Source organism: Cetorhinus maximus, chromosome 17 (genome assembly GCF_964194155.1).
Source record: "Cetorhinus maximus chromosome 17, sCetMax3.hap1.1, whole genome shotgun sequence".
Lineage (NCBI taxonomy): Eukaryota > Metazoa > Chordata > Chondrichthyes > Lamniformes > Cetorhinidae > Cetorhinus > Cetorhinus maximus.
In genome coordinates this window covers 97,216,856-97,236,752 of record NC_135895.1, presented here as the reverse complement: position 1 = coordinate 97,236,752, position 19,897 = coordinate 97,216,856, and the positions used below count along the sequence as shown (strand labels likewise).

The 19,897-nt window shown below is 40.6% G+C and overlaps 2 protein-coding genes across 3 annotated transcripts in view; one reads left to right on the top strand and one right to left on the bottom strand.

The window, feature by feature from the left end:
• The window catches only part of trmt13 (tRNA methyltransferase 13), a 32,382-nt gene extending 30,722 nt beyond the window's left edge, over positions 1-1,660 (top strand). The window contains exons 11-12 of one of the 2 annotated variants that reach the window (XM_078561685.1): positions 1,022-1,215; positions 1,414-1,660. In XM_078561685.1, the coding sequence (XP_078417811.1) occupies positions 1,022-1,205 (184 nt within the window). In that variant the 3' untranslated portion in view covers positions 1,206-1,215; positions 1,414-1,660. Of the gene's footprint in view, positions 1-1,021 lie in introns of both variants that reach the window. The other variant, XM_078561684.1, reaches the window with a different exon arrangement.
• The window catches only part of lrrc39 (leucine rich repeat containing 39), a 32,091-nt gene continuing 13,579 nt past the window's right edge, over positions 1,386-19,897 (bottom strand). The window contains exons 4-8 of the mRNA XM_078561689.1: positions 17,648-17,784; positions 11,132-11,277; positions 6,945-7,097; positions 2,730-2,863; positions 1,386-1,629 (exon numbers count right to left, since the gene is read on the bottom strand). Coding sequence (XP_078417815.1) covers positions 1,568-1,629; positions 2,730-2,863; positions 6,945-7,097; positions 11,132-11,277; positions 17,648-17,784 — 632 coding nt within the window. The 3' untranslated portion in view covers positions 1,386-1,567. The remainder of the gene's footprint in view (positions 1,630-2,729; positions 2,864-6,944; positions 7,098-11,131; positions 11,278-17,647; positions 17,785-19,897) is intronic.

Below are 19,897 nucleotides of genomic sequence, written 5' to 3'. Positions count from 1 at the left end.
ACAGGATCCAGGTTTGGGCTGGGAAGTGGCAAGTAATATTCGTACCAGACAATGATCAACTGCAACAAGAGAGAGAATCCAGCCACCATCTCCTGACATTCAGTGACATTACCATTGTCTTATTTGCCCATCATCAAGGCCTTTTGCGGGGTCACTGTTGACTAGAAACTTGAATGGACCAGCCACTTAAATACTGAGACTACAAGAGCAGGTCAGAAGCTGGAAATTTTGTTGCAAATGACTCCGCTCCTGACTCTCCAAAGACTTTCCTCAACCGACAAGACACTTGTCAGGTGTGTGATGAAATACTCTCCATTTTTCTGGATGAGTGCAGCTCCAACACCTCTCAAGAAGCTCAACATCATCCAGGACAAAGCAGCTCATTTGATTTGCACCCATCCACTATCTTAAACATTCACTTCCTCCAGTACTGGCTGCAGTATGTACCATCTACAAGATGCACCAAAGTTTCTTCAACATCACCTCCCAAATTATGATCTCTACGATTTAGGATAGGGGTAGCAGATGCATTGGAGCACCACCACCTCCAAATTTCTCCCAAGTCTCTCACTTTCCTGACTTGGAAACATATTGCCATTTCTCCATCATCATTGGGTCGAAATCCTGGAACTCGCTACCTAACAGCACAACTGGGAGTACCTGCACTACATATTGCAGCATTTCAAACGGGCCTCACCACCATCTTCTCAAGGGATTTAAGGAATGGACAATAAATGTTGGTCTTGATAGCGACACCCACATCTCATGAGTAATTGTTTTAAAATTAAAAATAGACAGAACCAAAATCCCAGTTATCTCAGCGATGAATGGAAGATTTTGTGCCAGCAGGCAACAGTGTCACAGAACATTGTTAACTCAGAAATTATACCATAAGTCAGTTTTTTGGGGTGGTGTTGCATAACGCAAGAGGATGAGGTAAAGACAGATAATTTCACTTTAACTGCACAAAAAAATTTTATTCTTCAGCTGTTGAGTTTGATTTATTTTAATTCCTTATCAGGACACTGACTGTAGAAGAAAGAGAACGTTTGGGTCGCCTGTGCAAGCGGTTGATAGACCAGGGGCGGATCTGGTATTTGGAGCAACAAGGATTTGACTCAGCTTTGCAGTATTACACTAATCCTAGCATCTCCTTAGAGAATGTCCTGCTTACAGCTGTTCCGTCCAAAGATTCAGCAAAGTGAGAACTCTGAAGTGAGTTTAAACAGTTGATGTGTTGTAAACTGTTAAATTTTGCTGATGGATGCGTTATAACATTATCTGTTAAGCAATGTGCTCCACCCATTCTCCTGACATTAACCCTTCCTGGGTTATCTTGTCTTGTAACACATTTGTACTGTACAGCACACAGTGACAAGAATAGCTTTCAGCTATGCAATTTTCATTTATTAGGTTTTTTTAATCTCAGTCCGCACCAAGGAAGCACTTTCAGATCATCATTCCACAGCAATTTTGAAGAATTCACTCAAGGTTAAGTAAACGATGAAAGCTGCACGTTGTTTTCTTTTAATCTAATATTTGCTTCGCAAGTGAAGACAGCTTGATTTCAGAAGGACATTTCAGCCTCAATTGTGACTGACAAATCTGAGGTATAAGTTTTAGTTTTGCCTGAAAGACAAAATAAATAACTTTATATTAATTTGTGATGTGCTACTTTGTAGTTAATTCGTTTATTTAATGAACTATAGAGAAGATATTTCCTCTATTCTCTATTTGTATTGAAATTGTAAGCTTGTTATTTACAAACATATAAACAAACTTGTTACAAATTGTGTACAGAGGAATTATTATGTTTTCATGATGAATGACTTCCACTGGCTGTAACTTGGTTTGAAGTTACAATATTTTATTTTTGTCAATAAGTGCTGAATCACAAAACCATTTAATTAGTGATATAATTTATTGTAAAATGCAGTTACTTCCAATACAATTTTTGGAAAAAGTCCATAGACTATATGGCAAAGCATCTGTTAATTAAGTCCATTTTATTTCTCAGCTACTTAAATTTTTAGTGCTACTGCTCACGTTACAGTCTGGTAAAATTATCATGGCCCTCTCACCTTCAACTGCATGCCACAGTTCCCTGAAAAATGTTAGTGTCTGAGCATTCATATGATCCTTCAGGAAAGTGTTGTAACTCAAATGTGGACACTTGGAATGAGAAGGAGAGAGATTTCAGCATATTGACCTGATTTTTCTTGAGCTTGTTCTCTACTTAGGATAGGAAGACTATCTGTATACAGTCAGTGATATTGTAGATAGGTCTGCATAGAAGACTTGATCAATAGTAACACAGGTATTGGTCAAATCAGAAGAATATATATCATCTAAGCATATTATCATTCATTGCCAGAAGTCTAAGATTTTAAAGATATCATCTTGCAAACATAACTCCTATTCCTGCTCAGGCCATTGATGATGAAGCTTCCTGTGACTAAGGTATAGGGTCCTGAATTTGGAATTTCATTTATAACCACATTTTTATAGAATTTTAGCAGTGTTTTATTGTGTAACTGTGATTTCTGTACGACATAAACTATTAATGTCAATAGTTTGACATTTACCGCTACAATCTTTCATAAGATTTTCAAATATTTATTGTACTATCTTCTATAATGTTTTTCTTGATGCAGCAGGCTGATCTTTTAAAATTTTCTCTCACCTGATGTTTTTTACAAAATAAATAAATAAAATTTTCTTTTACTCACTATTTTTTAATTCCTGAATGTAGGCTTGCATAAATTCTATCCCAAATAATTCACGGTCTTCCTCCTCCTCTGGGTTTACACACTTGGGTAGAGTTACTTGGAGCTGAAGAGGATTATCCCTCAGATTCACAAACCTTTCAAATACATTAACCACATCAGATCAATGATAAAGAAATTCTTCAGAATCATAGAAGTAAACCATCTGTGCCTTTAATTGAACCTGCCTCCACCACACTCAGGCCAAATCCTAACCATTCGCTGCATGAAAAAGTTTTTCCTCCTGTCGCCATAGATCCTTCAGCCATTCCATTCATGTTAAATCGGTGTTCTCTACTTCTCGAACTTCTGCCAATGGGAACAATTTCTCTCTCTATCTCTGTCTAAATCCCTAATGATTTTGAACACCTCTATCAAATTTTCTCTCAACTTTCTCTTCTCAAAGAAGAATAACCCCACCTTCTCCAATCCATCCATGTAACTGAAGTCCCTCACCCTGGAACTATTCTTGTAAATCTATTTTGCATCCTGTCCAGAGCCTTCACATCATTTCTAAAGTGTAGTGCCCAGAATTGGACACAATAATCCAGTTGAGGATGAACCAGTGCTTTTTATAATGCTCCCCATGATCAGTGAGAGTATAAAAATGACATTACTCCAAATAAATTGGATATCTAAGATCTGACATCGGAAGCCCCCACTGCACACTAATTCAGAATTATGAGTCATGGAACTAGTCTCCTCATGTCGGATTATCTGGAGTGAATCCAACCTTTCTGACTCAGAGGTAGAAATACTACCACTGAGACAGTAGCCAATCTGTCTGAAAATGAGTATCCTGCTGAATTTAATTCCGTATTTAATAACTATATTCCATTCCCAGTTTGCTGGGACTCTCTGGAGTGGATAGCAAAGTTTCTGACTGAGAGGCAGGACTGCTACCGCTAGGTCATAGGCTTATTCGTCAAAACCTTTACATACCCCTAAAAGGCAAACTCCACTTGTTTAGATAGCAACCACAGCCAACAAATGAGATAAGAGGCAGGATCAAGCTAAAAGTAAAGGCTTAGACAAATGTATCGAAAAATGGGAATCTTGCCATTTGGGAGGGCTATTGAGAAAGAAAAACTAAAGACTTGCACTGATATAGCAGCTTTTAAAACCGCTGAACATCTCAAAGCAATTTACAGCCAATGAGGCACTTTTGAAGTGTAGTCACTGTTGTAATGTTGGAAATGCGACAGTCGATTTGCGCACAGCAAGCTTCCACAAACAGCAATGGGACTGATGATTAAATAATCTGTTTTTGTGATGTTGATTGGAAGGTAAATATTGGCCAGGGCACCAGAGATAATTCTCCTGCTCTTCTTCCAACTAGTGCCCTGAGATCTTTTACATCCACCTGAGAGGGGAGACAGGGCCTCGGTTTAATATCTCATCCGAAAGACAGCATCTCTAACAGTGTAGCACTCCCTTAGTACTGCACAGGAGTTTGTCTTGATTCTTGTGCTCAAGTCCTGGATTGGGACCTTGTGACTCAGAGGCGAGAGTGCTACTGATTAAACCATGGCTGGCACGATGTTAACATTACTGTAGCAGAGAATGATTTATTAAAAGCAACAAAGGAAGTAATTAGTGCAAAAAGGGAGGACTAAAACCATACAGGGTACATCAAACCTGACAGTAAAAGTGATATTATACCTGAAGATTTTAATAAATTTGAGTAAGAATGGCAAATCGCCCATTAGCAGCAGATGTAGGTGAAATTACAATGGACGATAAGAGTCAAAGAGGTCTACAGCACAGAAAAAGGCCCTTCGGCCTAACGAGTCTGCACCGGTCAAACAAGTACCTAATTATTCTAATCCCATTTTCCAGCACTAGGCCCATAGCCTTGTATGCCATGACATCGCAAGTGCTCATCCAAATACTTCTTAAATTTTACAAGGATATCTGCCTCTACCACCCTTTCAGGCAGTAAGTTCCAGATTCCCACCACCTTCTGGGTGAAAAAATTCTTCCTCACATCCCCCTCTAAACCTCCTGCCCTTACCTTAAATCTTTGCCCCCTGGTTATTGATCCCTCCACCAAGGGGAAAAGTTCCTTACTGTCTACCCTATCTATGCCCCTCATAATTTTATACACCTCAATCATGTTCCCCCTCAATCTCCTCTGCTCCAGGGAAAATAACCCCAGTCTATCCAATCTCTCCTCATAACTAAAACTCTCCAGCCCAGGCAACAGCCTGGTAAATCTCCTCTGCAATCACATCCTTCCTATAATGCGGATTCCAGAACTACACACAATACTCTAGCTGTGGCCTAACCAGCATTGTATACAGTTCCAGCATAACATCCCTGCTCTTATATCCTATGCCTCGGCTAATAAAGGCAAGTATCCCATATGCCTTCTAACCACCTTATCTACCTGTCCCGCTACCTTAAGGAACCGGTGCACACCAAGGTCCCACTGATCCTTAGTACTTCCCAGGGTCCTAGCATTCATCGTGTATTCCCATGCCTTGTTTGTCCTGCCCAAGTGCATCACCTCACACTTATCCAGATTAAATTCCATTTGCCACTGATCAGCCCGTCTATATCCTCCTGTGATCTAAGGCTATCCTCCTCACTATTTACCACCCCACCAATTTTCATGTCATCCGCAAACTTACTGATCAACCTTCCTACATTCAAGTCTAAATCGTTTATATATACCACAAACAGCAAGGGACCCAACACTGATCCCTGTGCAACCCCATCGGACAAGGGCATCCAGTCACAAAAACACCCCTCGACCATCACCCTCTGCTTCCTGCCACTCAGCCAATTCTGGATCCAAATTGCCTTGGATCCCATGGGTTCTTACCTTCATTATCAGCCTCCCATGCGGGACCTTAACAAAAGCCTTGCTGAAGTCCAAGTAGATCATGTCAAATGCATTTCCCTCATCTACATACCTGGTCACCTCTTTGAAAAATTCAATCAAATTGGTCAGACATGACCTCCCCTTAACAAAACCATGCTGACTATCCTTGATTAATCCCTGCCTCTCCAAGTGTAGATTAATTCTGTCCCTCAGAATTGCTTCCAATAGTTTCCCCACCACTGAGGTTAGACTGACTGGCCTGTAGTTCTCTGGTTTATCCCTTCCTCCCTTCTTGAATAAGGGTGCCACACTGGCTGTCCTCCAGTCCTCTGGCACCTCTCCTGGAAAGGAGAGGAATGGCAGACCTCTTACTGAGTACTTTGTATTTGTTTCTACAATTAAGGTAGAGGAAAAATACCAGTGTTACAAAGCAGTATAAAAATAAGTCAATGGGCAGAACTTAAATAGACTTACATATATTTGAAATGTTAATGGAGAAAATAATGGGACTCGAGATAGGCAAATCGCCAAGACCTGATGGGATTCACCCTACGACATTACAAGTAATAGATGAGAAAATTATAGGTGCAATATCATAGTTTTCTAAGGTTCTCTAGATTCACATATCATGAATGTCCTTGTTAAGAACCTACTGGTTTTCTGCTTCGCTCACTAGACAGTAATTTTCCACATAGAAACTTTTATACATTTCAATCAGATCCCCTCTCAACTCTTCTACTTCTGAATACAGGCCCAGTCGAACCAATCTCCCCTCATCCAACAGTCCTGCCATCCCCGGTATCAGCCTAGTGAACCTTTGCTGCACTCCCTCTATGGCAAGTATATCCTTTCTTGGGTAGAGACACCAAAACTGCACGCAATACTCCAGGTGTGGTCTCACTATGGTCCTGTAAACCTGCAATAAGACATCCCTACTTCTGAACTCAAATCCTCTTGTAATGAAGGCCAACATACCATTTTCCTTCCTAATTGCTTGCTGCACCTGCCTATTTACTTTCATAGACTGGTGTACAAGGACACCCAGATCCCTTTGTACATCAACATTTCCTAATATATCACCATTTAAATAATACTCTGCCTTTCTGTTTTACACACTGAAGCGTATAACTTCATATTTATCCACATTATACTGCATCTGCCATGTGTTCACAACTTGTCTAAATCACCCTGAAGCCTCCTTGCATCCTCCTCACAACCCCACCCAGTTTTCTGTCATCAGCAAACTTGGAAATATTGCATTTGGTTCCCTCATCCACCTGTTAAAATCAATAAGCAGAGAAACATTGAACACCAAATGCACATGGAATGACTGGTTTCCAGTGCTTTGTTACCTCAAATTTATCATTTCTTCCATACAAACTGGAATTTGCTGTAGCTTGTTGTTGGTTAGAACTAGAGTACCGAGATTTTTCAGTTTACTTATGGCTTCTGGCAGGTGAGTGATTTCATTCCTCTGTAGCCAAATTGTGTGTAGGTTTTTCATTCTGTCAGTGGAAAAATAGAAAATAGCAGAAAAAAAAGTAATGTATATATTTATACTCATAGGAATTTTGTCTGATCCACCTCACATATGTATAGGGATGTTATGCAAATTTTCATCCATCCAAAGTAGTCATATTTTCCCAAAATAAATATTACACTGAGCATTGCTGAAAAAAAGACATTTTTGTTGAAGCTTTGCAACTTGCATTCAACAGGACCATTCACAAGAATACCAAATGTAAAGGGAACAACAATTTATACTGTATGAGAAGGGAGTGCTGTTTGGTTGACAAGTGCATTCTGATTGGTAGAGGTGTTGCCATAGAGAATCCACCAATTGATGGTGACAGTTAACTGCCAAGCATTGTTCGAAATTGCATTCTCAACTGGCAGTTGACAGTCCACTTGCCAACCAATCAGCACTCTTTTCTCATACAGTAGAAATTGTTGTTCCCTTTACATTTGGTATCCTTGTGAATTGTCCTGATAAAGGCAAGACTAAAAGCTTCAACAAAAATGTCTCTTTTTTTTCAGCAATACTCAAGTTTTGTACTACCAAAAGACTAAATATTACATTTGCACTCTACTATTGTAGATGCCCAATGTAATAGAGATGTATCAATACTGTACCGTTACAGGGAGTATTTTCCCTTCATTACACACCCAACTCTCCCCAACCGCCACCACCTTTTAGAAATCCAAAATTGTAGCATTCCTGATGGCTCAGGAAGTTTACTTAGTAAGTAGCTGGGCCAAAGAGACAACAAAAATCCCAGGTTTGCATTTTGGTTTCTGCTGAATGTGTTATCTGATCTCTGTTAAGATATTAATTGTCTGAGCCCCAATGGATTAGGTATAAGAAAAAGCTAGATTTGCTACTTCTAATCACTATACAATGATATCCACTGAACATGCACTTGTGTGGACACCACATGATGCTTGGGTGATTCTCAACTGTGATGCTTCTGAAGTTGAGTAGCCAAAAATACTGTCATGCCTTACATGAAAAAATGCTCGTATAGCCCTTCATTTACAACGAATTACAGTAAGTGTTCTTGGCCCCAAATAAGATGAATGACCAGTTAATCTGGCAGGTATGAATGCAAGAAATTCTCCTTATTTTTCCAATAAAGCTAATGGCTGGATGGTGCATCATGGACAACAACTCCTGGATATTTAGGTTTAATGGCCTCTAGTTTTAAATTTCTGTACTGTTTGCACATGAATTAAAGTGAGCTTCATGAGACACTCTGTTATTTTGACAGCAAATTATGGCTTATCCTCTTTTCCTCCTAGAACAGTTAATAAAACAGCATGTTTTTATTTAATATAAATTAGAAAAATATACATCCCTACCACAAACAAGAGTCATCTGTGAAACAGAAAATAGTTAATCCTAAACAGTACTTAAATGAAATGTTATTTAATGCCTTAGTGTATAAAAAGCTAAAAAAAAGTTGAATTATTTTTTTTCTCCTTGCCTTTCCTTTGTAAATTATGCGGCTCAATCACAGTGCACTCTGAGTACTGCAATTCTGCAGAAGCAAGGTAAAAGCTAACTCCCAACATGAACTCTGTCTTTCCCTCCACCGCCTCTCTCTCTCTCTCTCTCTCTCTCAACATACACAGAGATTCTCTTCTACTTTTACTTGGTTGTTATGTACTGTGTATTATTCCTATGTATTCCTATATTGAGGAAGACTTCTTTCAGGCATTTAAGTAACCTGCAGATGCGTCCTCAAAGTGAAAATGCCTGTTTTCCTGATGTAATGGTCTTTACAGGGAGAACAACTCAGAAAATAGTAAGTATAAAAACTACTCTCTCTTTTGTGTTCTACATATACTTAGAAGGTGAAGATACAATTTAGTACAAGAGTTTGTTTCATATAAAATTCCTTGTAATGGTCATTATTATACTATTATTCAAAATGATCAGATATATTTCTGTGTATTAACAGAATGGGTGTGTTCAAAAGTGTAAATCTGTGGCAATGTTATAGTAAAACTTTCAAACAATCAATCTGTTACAAAAGCATTGTAGGATTCACCAAGAAGGAAATGAGACTTGGTACAGTAAATACTCCCTTCTTCTTGGGCAGTCCTTCAGGATCGAGGATGACTTGCTTCCACTCAGCTTCGAAGGATTCAGATTGATAAGTCCAATGTGAGATCTGTAGACTCTGCCACATGCGGGCAGGTGGTGCTTGAAGGGTCAGGCAGCTAAGGTGTTTGGAAGATTGTGCGCTGTCAACACCACGACTTCACCTCTGCGTGCTCTCGACGAAGTCTCTCAATGTGTTTGGTGCCTTCCCGAATCAATCTTCTCCATTTTGGTCAATCACAAGCCTGGGACTCCCATGAGTCAGTAAGGATCTTTGATTTCTTCAGAGGTAGTTTGAGGACACCCCTAAAGGTCTCCTGCCGCAACCAAGTTCAGAGTAGAACAGTTGCTTCTACTCGGGTGTCAGGCATACGAATGGCATGTCCTGCCCAGCAGATCTGGTTTTGAGTGATTAGCATCGGTACGCTTAACATGTTGGCTTGTGAGAGGATGCTGCTGTTGGACCATCTTTTTTGCCACCAGATCTGGAGGATCTTGTGAAGGCACCACTAATGGTGCTTCTCCAGTGTTTTAAGGTGCCTCCTGGAGATTATCCAAGTCGCTGAAGCATATAGGAGCGAGGGGATCACTGCTGCCCAGTAAACCAAGATCTTAGTCTCGGATTTGAGATCCTGATCCTCAAATATTTCCCTCAGTCAGCCAACAGCTGAGCTGGCATATTGGAGGGGATGATTGGTTTCATCGTCTATGTCTGCCTTCTTGAAGAGGAAGCTCCCAAGATACAGAAAATGGTCCACATTTTCTAGGATCTTGCCGTTTATCTTAATCGATAGAGGGAGGTGTTGTGCTGGTTGGAAGAGGATCTTAGTTTCCCGGGTGTTTAGTGAAAGGCCCATTTTCCCAAATGCTTCGGAAAAGGAGCAGTTTCTGAATGAATGCACGCGCAAGTGTCATCTGCATTCTGAAGCTCAATGACTGAAGTTTGAGTGATTTAGGTTTTGGGTTGAACTGTTTCCTGGCTGTTCTGTAGATTATCTCCACACCTGTAGGTAATTTGCTGGAGGTAAGTTTCAGTATTGCAGCAAGGAAAATGGAGAGGAGAGTTCATGCAATGACACAGCCTTGTTTGACTCCAGTCGTCACCGAGAAAGGGTCTATAGTGGTTACGTTGATGAGGATCACAGCTTGCATTGCAGAGAAGGTAACAAATTTCTGAAGGCAGCCAAATTTGAGGGGGACATTCCATAAGCCTTTGCGATTGATAGCCAAAGGCTTTTGTAAGGTCGAAAAAAACCATGTACAACAGTTGGTGCTGTTCCTTGCATTGCATTGCAAATGCATAAGAGTTGGATGTTTGTCGCTTGGCTTTGTTCCTCTCCACATTGTGGGGTAAGAATAATTTACATTTTCTTTTTCAATAGCGATTAAAGAATTTTGACTTGCATAAATGATGAAACACATGCAATAAAACAACAAAAAGTAAAAGTTCGCTTACATTGCATTAATAACCATTACACCAATTAGAACATTATCATCATTTTGGCTACTTTTATTAAAATTACATTTTTAATTAAATATGTTTGATGTATCTTAACAAAGGAATTCTCCAGCAAGCACTTGCCTATGCCTAGGTAAAGTCCTGTGGAACCATACAGTCCATGGGTTTCTTAACAGTCCAGAACAGCTTTAAAAGGTAATCTCTAATGTTTTTGTTAAGATTTCATCAGCTCTTTTATGAAATATGTGTGTATGTACTCAGCACTGAAAGGAATCGAAGACTTTAAAAAAACAATTATAATAATTTTTAGCAACACTACATTGGCGGAAATAGCTGAATGAAATGTAATTTTAACGATAATAATCACATTTTGAAAAGAGATTGTGAAACTGCAAGTCTTGACAAGTTTAAATTTCAAATCTTTGGAAGAACAGAAAATGAAGAAACTGGGCTTATATTAAAATACTGTTTGTTACCTGGCTACATCATCCGGCAGCTCCTTCAGTTTGTTACTGGCCATATCTAACCATTCCAGTGCGGGCATATTCAGAATAGCCATGGGGAAGGTGGTGAAACAGTTCATGGACAGGTCGAGGTGGTAGAGCCTTTGCAGGTGAGACAGCTAAAGAAGTGAAAAACATTTGCAATTAAACAAGTTCAATCCTCCACCAAAGTTACTGAACAATTGTGTTAAAACATTTACTATTTGAATGTGGCCAACACTGGTAAAACAGTGACCCAGATTTTGCAGTCGTCAGCAACGTGACAGCACTTGCCAATGACCTCGAGTTAAGGCACCTACCTAACACAATGGTGGGGGTGAGAATTTCACTTGTAAAGAGAGGAGAAATCCCTCATTGTGTGGGCCTCAGCATGGCTCTGCAATGTTCTCTAGTGCAGCCAAACACAATGTTGCAATGGATAAAGGCCACACTCAGAGAATCTGCCAAAAGAAAGCTGCTGCGGTATCTATCATTTAATAGAGACATGCAAAAAAAGTCATCCGAACAAAAAAATTGAGTCAGATAAATTTGATCAGAATCATTTTTTTAAATTATACATTTGTACAGTTTTAGAGTGAGATAAATTTGATAATTTTAAAAAGTTATGCATTAAAACATTTTTTTAAAGTAAGATAAATCATGTTAAAAAGTCATATACATTTAAACATGCAATAGTGCAATAAATTTGATTGAAAAATCATATACATTAACATTTAAAAAGTATGATAAATAATTTGAAAATCATCCTTCTGATACTGGTACGATAAATATTTGCTAATTACCTCTGGAAGCATCTGTTGAAAAAAATTCATTATAACTGGTGTTATGATCCTTGGCCAGACCCCGGGACATGGGGGAGGTCCACTTCGGGAACAATAACATTTTGTTTAAAGTAGATAAAGGTTAACATTCAAGCTTTTGGAATAAAGCCACAAAATTCCACTAGTTTTGAACAAATAAAAACAAAATTTACTATACAAGTTAAGAAAGATAAAACGATTTACAATATTTATACTCTAACATTCAGGTAAAGTATGAGGTACATATGAATTAACAGATGCACTGTGGTGGAACACACCGCACTACAGAGTAAATGGCAGATGCAGCCAAGACAGAGTCCATTGGTTTCTCAAGAACCCACCGAGACGTCAGTAAACAACGGCAATCGCATTGAAACTCTGTCTCACGAGGGATTCCCAGCTTCATCTTCGAAGATCTCTCCTCAGAATTCTCTCCAAAAGTCGCTCCTACTCAGATAGCTTTAACAATGGCCCACCTCACAGGGTTTCAGTCTCACCTTCCGAAATTCTTTCTCCCTGGATTCCCGAGTCTACAGCCTCTACTTACTGGCATAATTTCAGCTCTTTGCTAGTCAGCTAGCTTCACTGAGCTGGCACTGCCCCTGAGTTTCTCTGAACTCCTGTTTCCTGGCTGTATCCAGCTATGTATGACTCCTAGGGTTTCCTCTGCGTCCTCTTCGATTACCAGGGATTTCCCTGGGCCCTCTTTTGTTACCAGGGCTTCCCTTGAGTTTTCTTCAAATACCAGGGCTTCCCTGAGCTGCCTTCTCAGCTCCTCAGAGCTAACAGCAGCACTTTGGCTGCAGAGAGCTTCTTCCCCTTCTCCTGATTCTCCCAAAACTCATGGACTGCCAACTGCTGTTCACTGGCCCTTGAACTGATCTAGGGACCTATAAAAATACTTTGAGAGGCTCCCACCCATGTTACTAGGCAGGAACCAATGTAACAAGCACTGGAACATCCTGTACCTTAGATGTTACAATCTCCACAGACTACTAATATTTAGCACCCAGGAACCCAATGAATTGAATTCATAGCACTGGGCAATTAACCCAAACTGTCGCCAGAGCCAATTCTTCCATCTCAATTCTGATATTGGCGAGCTCAAAAGAAAGCGCTCTGAAGGAGTGCAGAAACTACAACGTGCACACTGCCAAAGTTGCTGGGTCTCCCACCAATACAATGGAGGCAAAAGCTGATAGTTTTGCTGATATTAGTACAGCAAAATCTGGGCCAGTGTTTATTGTCTTGTACTAAGTTAATTAATTGTCAATATAAACCATATAGCATGGAACTAAAGTTACATGGAGACCAGAATAGGTAGGAGTGGCAGGTTCCCAGCTCTGACCATCATAATTGTTACCAGAGGGACTGCAGAAGTTCAAGGAGGTGGCTCACCACACAGGGCAACTAGGGATGGTCAACAAATGCTGGCTTTTCCAGCAACAACATCCCATGAAAGAATTTTAAAAATGGGTTTAGACCTCAATCCAGTATTTTACGTGGTCATTTTCTAATTCCGTTCCATGGTGTGATTTGAACTCATGACTTAAGTAGCCCAGTAATATGACAACTGAGCAACCATACCCCACTATTGGTACGAGACTTCACCTAAAATATTTACAACATTTGCTCACACCATTAAAATAATTTTGAAAGATGTAACTATTTCTAACTGTTGACATTGTTTTTTTTTATTCATTCACGGGATATGGGCTTCGCTGGCTGGGCCAGCATTTATTGCCCATCCCTAGTTGCCCTTGAGAAGGTGGTGGTGAGCTGCTTTCTTGATCTGCTGCAGTCCAAGTGGTGTAGGTACACCCACAGTGCTGTTAGGAAGGGAGTTCCAGGATTTTGACCCAGCAACAGTGAAGGAATGGCGATATATTTCCAAGTCAGGATGGTGAGTGGCTTGGAGGGGAACTTCCAGGTGGTGGTGTTCCCACCTATCTGCTGCCCTTGTCATCCTAGATCGTAGTGGTCGTGGGTTTGGAAGGTGCTGTCTCAGGAGCCTTGGTGAATTCCTGTGGATGGTACACATTGCTGCTACTGTGTGACGGTGGTGGAGTGAGTGAATGTTTGTAGATGTGATGCCAATCAAGCAGGCTGCTTTGTCCTGGATGTTGTCAAGCCTCTTGAGTGTTGTGGGAGCACTCATCCAGGCAAGTGGGGAGTATTCCATCACACTCCTGAATTGTACTTGTAGATGGTGGACAGGCTTTGGGAGGTCAAGATGTGAGTTACCTGTCACACGATTCCTAGCCTCTGACCTGCTCTTGTAGCCACAGTATTTATATGGCTAGTCCAATTCAGTTTATGGTCAATGGTAACCCCCCCAGGATATTGATAGTGGGGCATTCCGTGATGGTAATGCCATTGAACATCAAGGGGCGATGGTTGGATTCTCTTGGAGATGGTCATTGCCTGACACTTGTGTGGCACGAATGTTACTTGCCACTTGTCAGCCCAAGCCTGGATATTGTCTAGGCCTTGCTGCATTTGGACATGAACTGCTTCTGTATCTGAGGAGTCGCAAATGGTGCTGAACATTGTGCAATCATCAGCGAACATCCCCACTTCTGACTTTATGATGGAAGGAAGGTCATTGATGAAGCAGCTGAAGATGGTTGGGCCGAGGACACTACTCTGAGGAACTCCTACAGTGATGTCCTGGAGCTAAGATGACTGACCTCCAACAACCACAACCATCTTCCTTTGTGCTAGGTATGACTCCAACCAGCGGAGAGTTTCCCCCCTGATCCCCATTGACTCCAGTTTTGCTAGGGCTCCTTGATGCTACACTTGGTGAAATGCGGCCTTGATGTCGAGGGCTGACACTCTCACCTCACCTCAGGAGTTCAGCTCTTCTGTCCATGTTTGAACCAATGCTGTAATGAGGTCAGGAGCTGAGTGGCCCTGGCGGAACCCAAACTGGGCGTCAGTGATCAGGTTAGTGCTAAGCAAGTGCCAATTGATAGCACTGTTAATGACCCCTTCCATTACTTTACTGATGATCAAGAGTAGACTGATGGGGCGGTAATTGACCAGGTTGGATTTGTCCTGCTTTTTGTGTACAGGACATAACTGGGCAATTTTCCACATAGCCAGGTAGATGCCAGTGCTGTAGCTGTATTGGAACAGCTTGGCTAGGGGCACGGGAAAATCTGGAGCACAAGTCTTCAGTACTATTGCCAGAATATTGTCAGGGCCCATAGCCTTTGCCATATCCAGTGCCTTCAACCGTTTCTTGATATCACGTGGAGTGAATCGAAATGGCTTAAGACTGGCATCTGTGATGCTGGGGACCTCCAGAGGAAGCCGAGATGGATCATCCACTTGGCACTTCTGGCTGAAGATTGTAGCAAACACTTCAGCCATATCTTTTGCACTGCTGTGCTGGGCTCCCCCTTCATTGAGGACGGGGATATTTGTGGAGCCTCCTCCTCCAGTGAGTTGTTTAGTTGTCCATCACTATTCACGACTGGATGTGGCAAGACTGCAAATCTGATCCGTTGGTTGTGAGATCGCTTAGCTCTGTTTATCACTTGCTGCCTGTTTGGCACACAAGTAGTCCTATGTTATAGCTTCACCAGGTTGACACCTCATTTTTAGGTATGCCTGGTGCTGCTCCTGGCATGCTCGCCGGCACTCTTCATTGATCCAGGGTTGATCCCCTGGCTTGATGGTAATTGTACAGTGGGGGATATGACGGGTCATGAGGTTGTGTTCGAGTACAATTCTGCTGCTGCTGATGGCCCACAGTGTCTGGATGCCCAGTCTTGAGTTGCTAGATCTGTACTAGATTTAGCATGGTGGTAGTGCCACACAACATGATGGAGTGTAAGCTCAATGTGAAGGTGGAATTTCGTCTCCACAACGACTGCGGTGGTCACTCCTCCCGATATTGTCATGGACAGATGCATCTGTGGCAGGTTGGTTGGTGATGATGATGTCAAGTATGTTTTCCCCTCTTGTTGGTTCCATCACCACCTGCCGCAGACCCAGTCTAGCAACTATGCCCTTTAGGACTTGGCCAGCTCGGTCAGTAGTGGTGCTACCAACACTGAAGTCCCCCATCCAGAGTACATTCTGCGCCCTTGCCACCCTCAGTGCTTCCTCCAAGTGATGTTCAACATGGAGGTGCACTGATTCATCAGCTGAGGGAGGGCGGTGCATGGTAATCAGCAGGAGGTTTCCTTGCCCATGTTTGACCTGATGCCATGAGACTTCATGGGGTCCGGAGCCAAAGTTGAGGACTCCCAGGGCAACTCCCTCCCTACTGTATACCTCTGTACCGCCACCTCTGCTGGGTATGTCCTTCCCTAAAGGACATTAGTGAGTGAACCAGATAGGATTTTACAACAATCGACAATGGTTTCATGGTCATCATTAGACTTTTAATTCCAGATTTTCATTGAATTCAAATTCCACCATCTGCCATGTGGGATTTGAACCCGGGTCCCCAAAGCATTACCCCTGGGTCACTAGTCCAAATACCACTATGCCATCGCCTCCCCCATATAGATGTATTTATATTTAATTCCTTCAAAATGGGGCTTATAATCAATGTTCCCTTTAAAGACCCCACGCACAAGGCAGCCCGTTTAAATTACCATGAGTATACAAACGCACAAAAAATTTAAAGGAGCTGCACACTTAAATAAATCATTGTGCGCTCAAAAAAAGTTACAGAGAATATTACTCATAACCAAATTACCAAGCAGAAAGGATGAGCATAAAAGGAATGTGATTTGAAGGCTAACCTGGAAAGCACGTCCCAGAGATACATTTGCAAGGCAGAGAAGAAAAGAGAAACAATCCAAATATTTATCCTGAGATTAATGTTCTACATGTTACTTGTATTGCATAAAATTGTTTTAGAGAACATTTACTCTATCGATGGAACTCTCCAATCGTTGCCAAGTTCACTTTGGATTTGGTGCCTCATTCACACTGGCACCTCCAAAACTCCATTGCAGCTCATGATGATTCCTCCAAATGTTGGAACCAGGGCACAAATCAATTTATTCCCAAGAAGATGTCAAATTTGTGGAGAGGTTAGTGTTTCTGGTTGACCATAACCCTACCTTCTGTCCACAGCTGCTGGATGAGTATTTCCAGTGTTTTCTGTTTGTATTTCTATATACTTTAGGTCATTTATATCAAATTTAAACATGCATTTATGCCAGACTAGCAGCTGAAAAACTTCCATCTTCTTGTATACTGCCTGGCCAGAAACAAACTCTTTGCACGCTTGCTCGCATGTGTCCAGAATTCTCTTTCTAAAGCTTACATTTCAAATACATTGAAAGCCCATTTGGGAATTGCTCACACTTTGAAACTTTACATCAAAATTCTGAACTGCCCAGGACATTTAACAATCTTTAGTTTAATGTTGCACTATATTTATAGCAGATGCACTGCCAAATCCTAATAATGTGAGATCGCCTCCTCCAGGGATCATGCAACCTATAACAGTGAAGCTGAAGTAACAATGTAATGGCACCATTAATTCTATTTTTCATCACAGGTCTTAGACTTCAGATACAAAGCCCAGTTATCCATAATCTAAAGCTTATAGTACAAGACCCTTACACTTCGGTGTATGAATGCTTGTTTAAACAGTGTGAAGAACCCTCTAGAACAATTTTTCCAAGTCAAGAGACTAAATAAATTAATATACACATGCCTGTTCAGGTAAATCGCAGAGATCCCTGTTTACAGCTAGATCTAGTTTCTCCAGGTTTTCGCAGTCACCGAGTTCCTCAGGCACTTCACGCAGTCTGTTATAACTGATGTAGAGCTCTCGCAGTTTGGTCAATTGTCCTGCAGGGGGAGGAAGGTAAAGGTCTGAGGGTCACCATTTGCCACCAGCATTAATCTATTATTTTATTGTTGAGCAACAGAACATTGTTGATTTTAATTTGTTCAGATTCCACAACCAAACATGTATTAACAATTTCTCATATGACACACAAAATGTTGCAAGGTCCCATCCACAAAATGTCACATCTTTAATGTAAAAAAAATCTTCAAAACATTGTGGTTTGCAAGTAAATAGAAACAAAGACTTCCATTTACTTAGTGCCTTTCAGGACCTCAAGAGTTCTAAAACGTTTTATAACCAGATAACTACCTTTTAAGCGTAATCATTGTTATAATGTAGGAAAACATTAGCACCACTCACACTGTATTCAGAAGGGACCCTTCAAATTATGGGAACGTAGGAACATCAGTAGGACATTTAAGCTTTAAGCTTGAACAAGCCTCTTGTTCTGCCATTCGATGAGATAATGGTTGATCTGACTTCTAACTCCATATACCTGCCTTTGCTCCATATCTCTTAATACTTTTAACTAACAAAAAAATCTCAGATTTAAAATTAACAATTGATCTAGCATCAATTGCCATTGGCGGAAGAGAGTTTCAAACTTTGACCACCTTTTTGTACATAAAAGTATTGCCTAATTTCAATCCTGCAAGGTCTGGCCATAATTTTTAGACTATGTCCCCTAGTGCTAGACTCTCCCATCAGCATTTCTCTTAATCTACTCTTAATTCCTCTTAATATTTAGAAAACTTTGATCAAATCACCCCTTCATTTTCTAAATTCCAGGCAATACAATACTAGTTTGTTGATCTTGTAATTTAATGCTTGGAGTCCAGGTATTATTACTCTGCACTCCCCCCATGACCAATATATGCCTTCTAGGATGTGGTCAAAACTGCTTACATAACACCAGGTGTGATCTAACCAGGGCTTTGTATAACTGAAACATGATTTCTACCTGCTGTATTCTAGTTCTCTAGATGTAAAGGCCATATTTGCCTTTTTGATTAGTTTCTGTACCTGACATTTAAATGAACTATGTACCTGGACTTCTGGGTGTCTTTGGACTTCTAGGTGGCTTTTCACTATTTAGAAAGTACCTTGCTTCTAGCCTTTTTAGGTCTAAAGTGGGTGACCTCATATGTGCCTACATTGAAATCAATTTCTTACAGATTTGCCCATTCATTTCATCGACTAATATCTCATAATTTTATGCTTCCATCTAGATTGTTTACAATATCACCTAGCTTTGTGTCATTGGCAAACTTGAATGTGTGATCCTCTATCCCATCATCTAAATCATTATTAAATGCATAGTTGAGTCCTCACCACAGACCATTGTGGGACACTACCAATCACATCCTGCCAATTAGAGTACTTGCCCATTATCCTTACTCTTTGTCTCCAGCCACTCAACCAATTTTCTGAACTAAGTCAATAATTTGCCTTCAATTCCATGAGCTAATATATGAGTTTAAATCAATCATTTACTTACTAAGGAATACATTTTTATTTAAATCAAATTATTAAAGCAAACATTTTGATTTGGACCAGCAATTTAATTATGTTCAAAGTTGTCCAATGTGTTTCAATCAATTACTTAGCAAAATTATTCTAAATACTTGTAACTGTTTCCTTCTCTGTTTCGCTGACGTAGCTAGGATTCACTGAGTCAGGTTACGCATATTCACTACTGTTAATGATGATTAGAACTGATCTCCTTAAGTAGCTTAAAGTAACTTTAGCATTAAATGTCAATAAATTGTTTTTCTAGAAAGCCTGTGTATACTATAGGATAGTCTCAAAGCAATGATGTATGACGAAAGTAATGTGTAACAGTGTCATAGAACTATAGCAAATGAGAACCTGCATGCCCGGTGAACTAATAAGCTGCAATCTGTACTGAAAAAATTGATCTTAGCTGGGGGAGTGGTTAGGCTGCCATCGCCCCATAGCTAACAATAGGATGGAGGAGAATTAATAAAAATTGAAGAATTAAAAATCAGTGTTAGAAGGTCACTTGGACAAGATACCAAGGAATAGCTGGTTATTGTGTTGCATCTCATCCAGGATATAGTGCTGTTAGAACTGGGGAGGGAGAAAATTGGG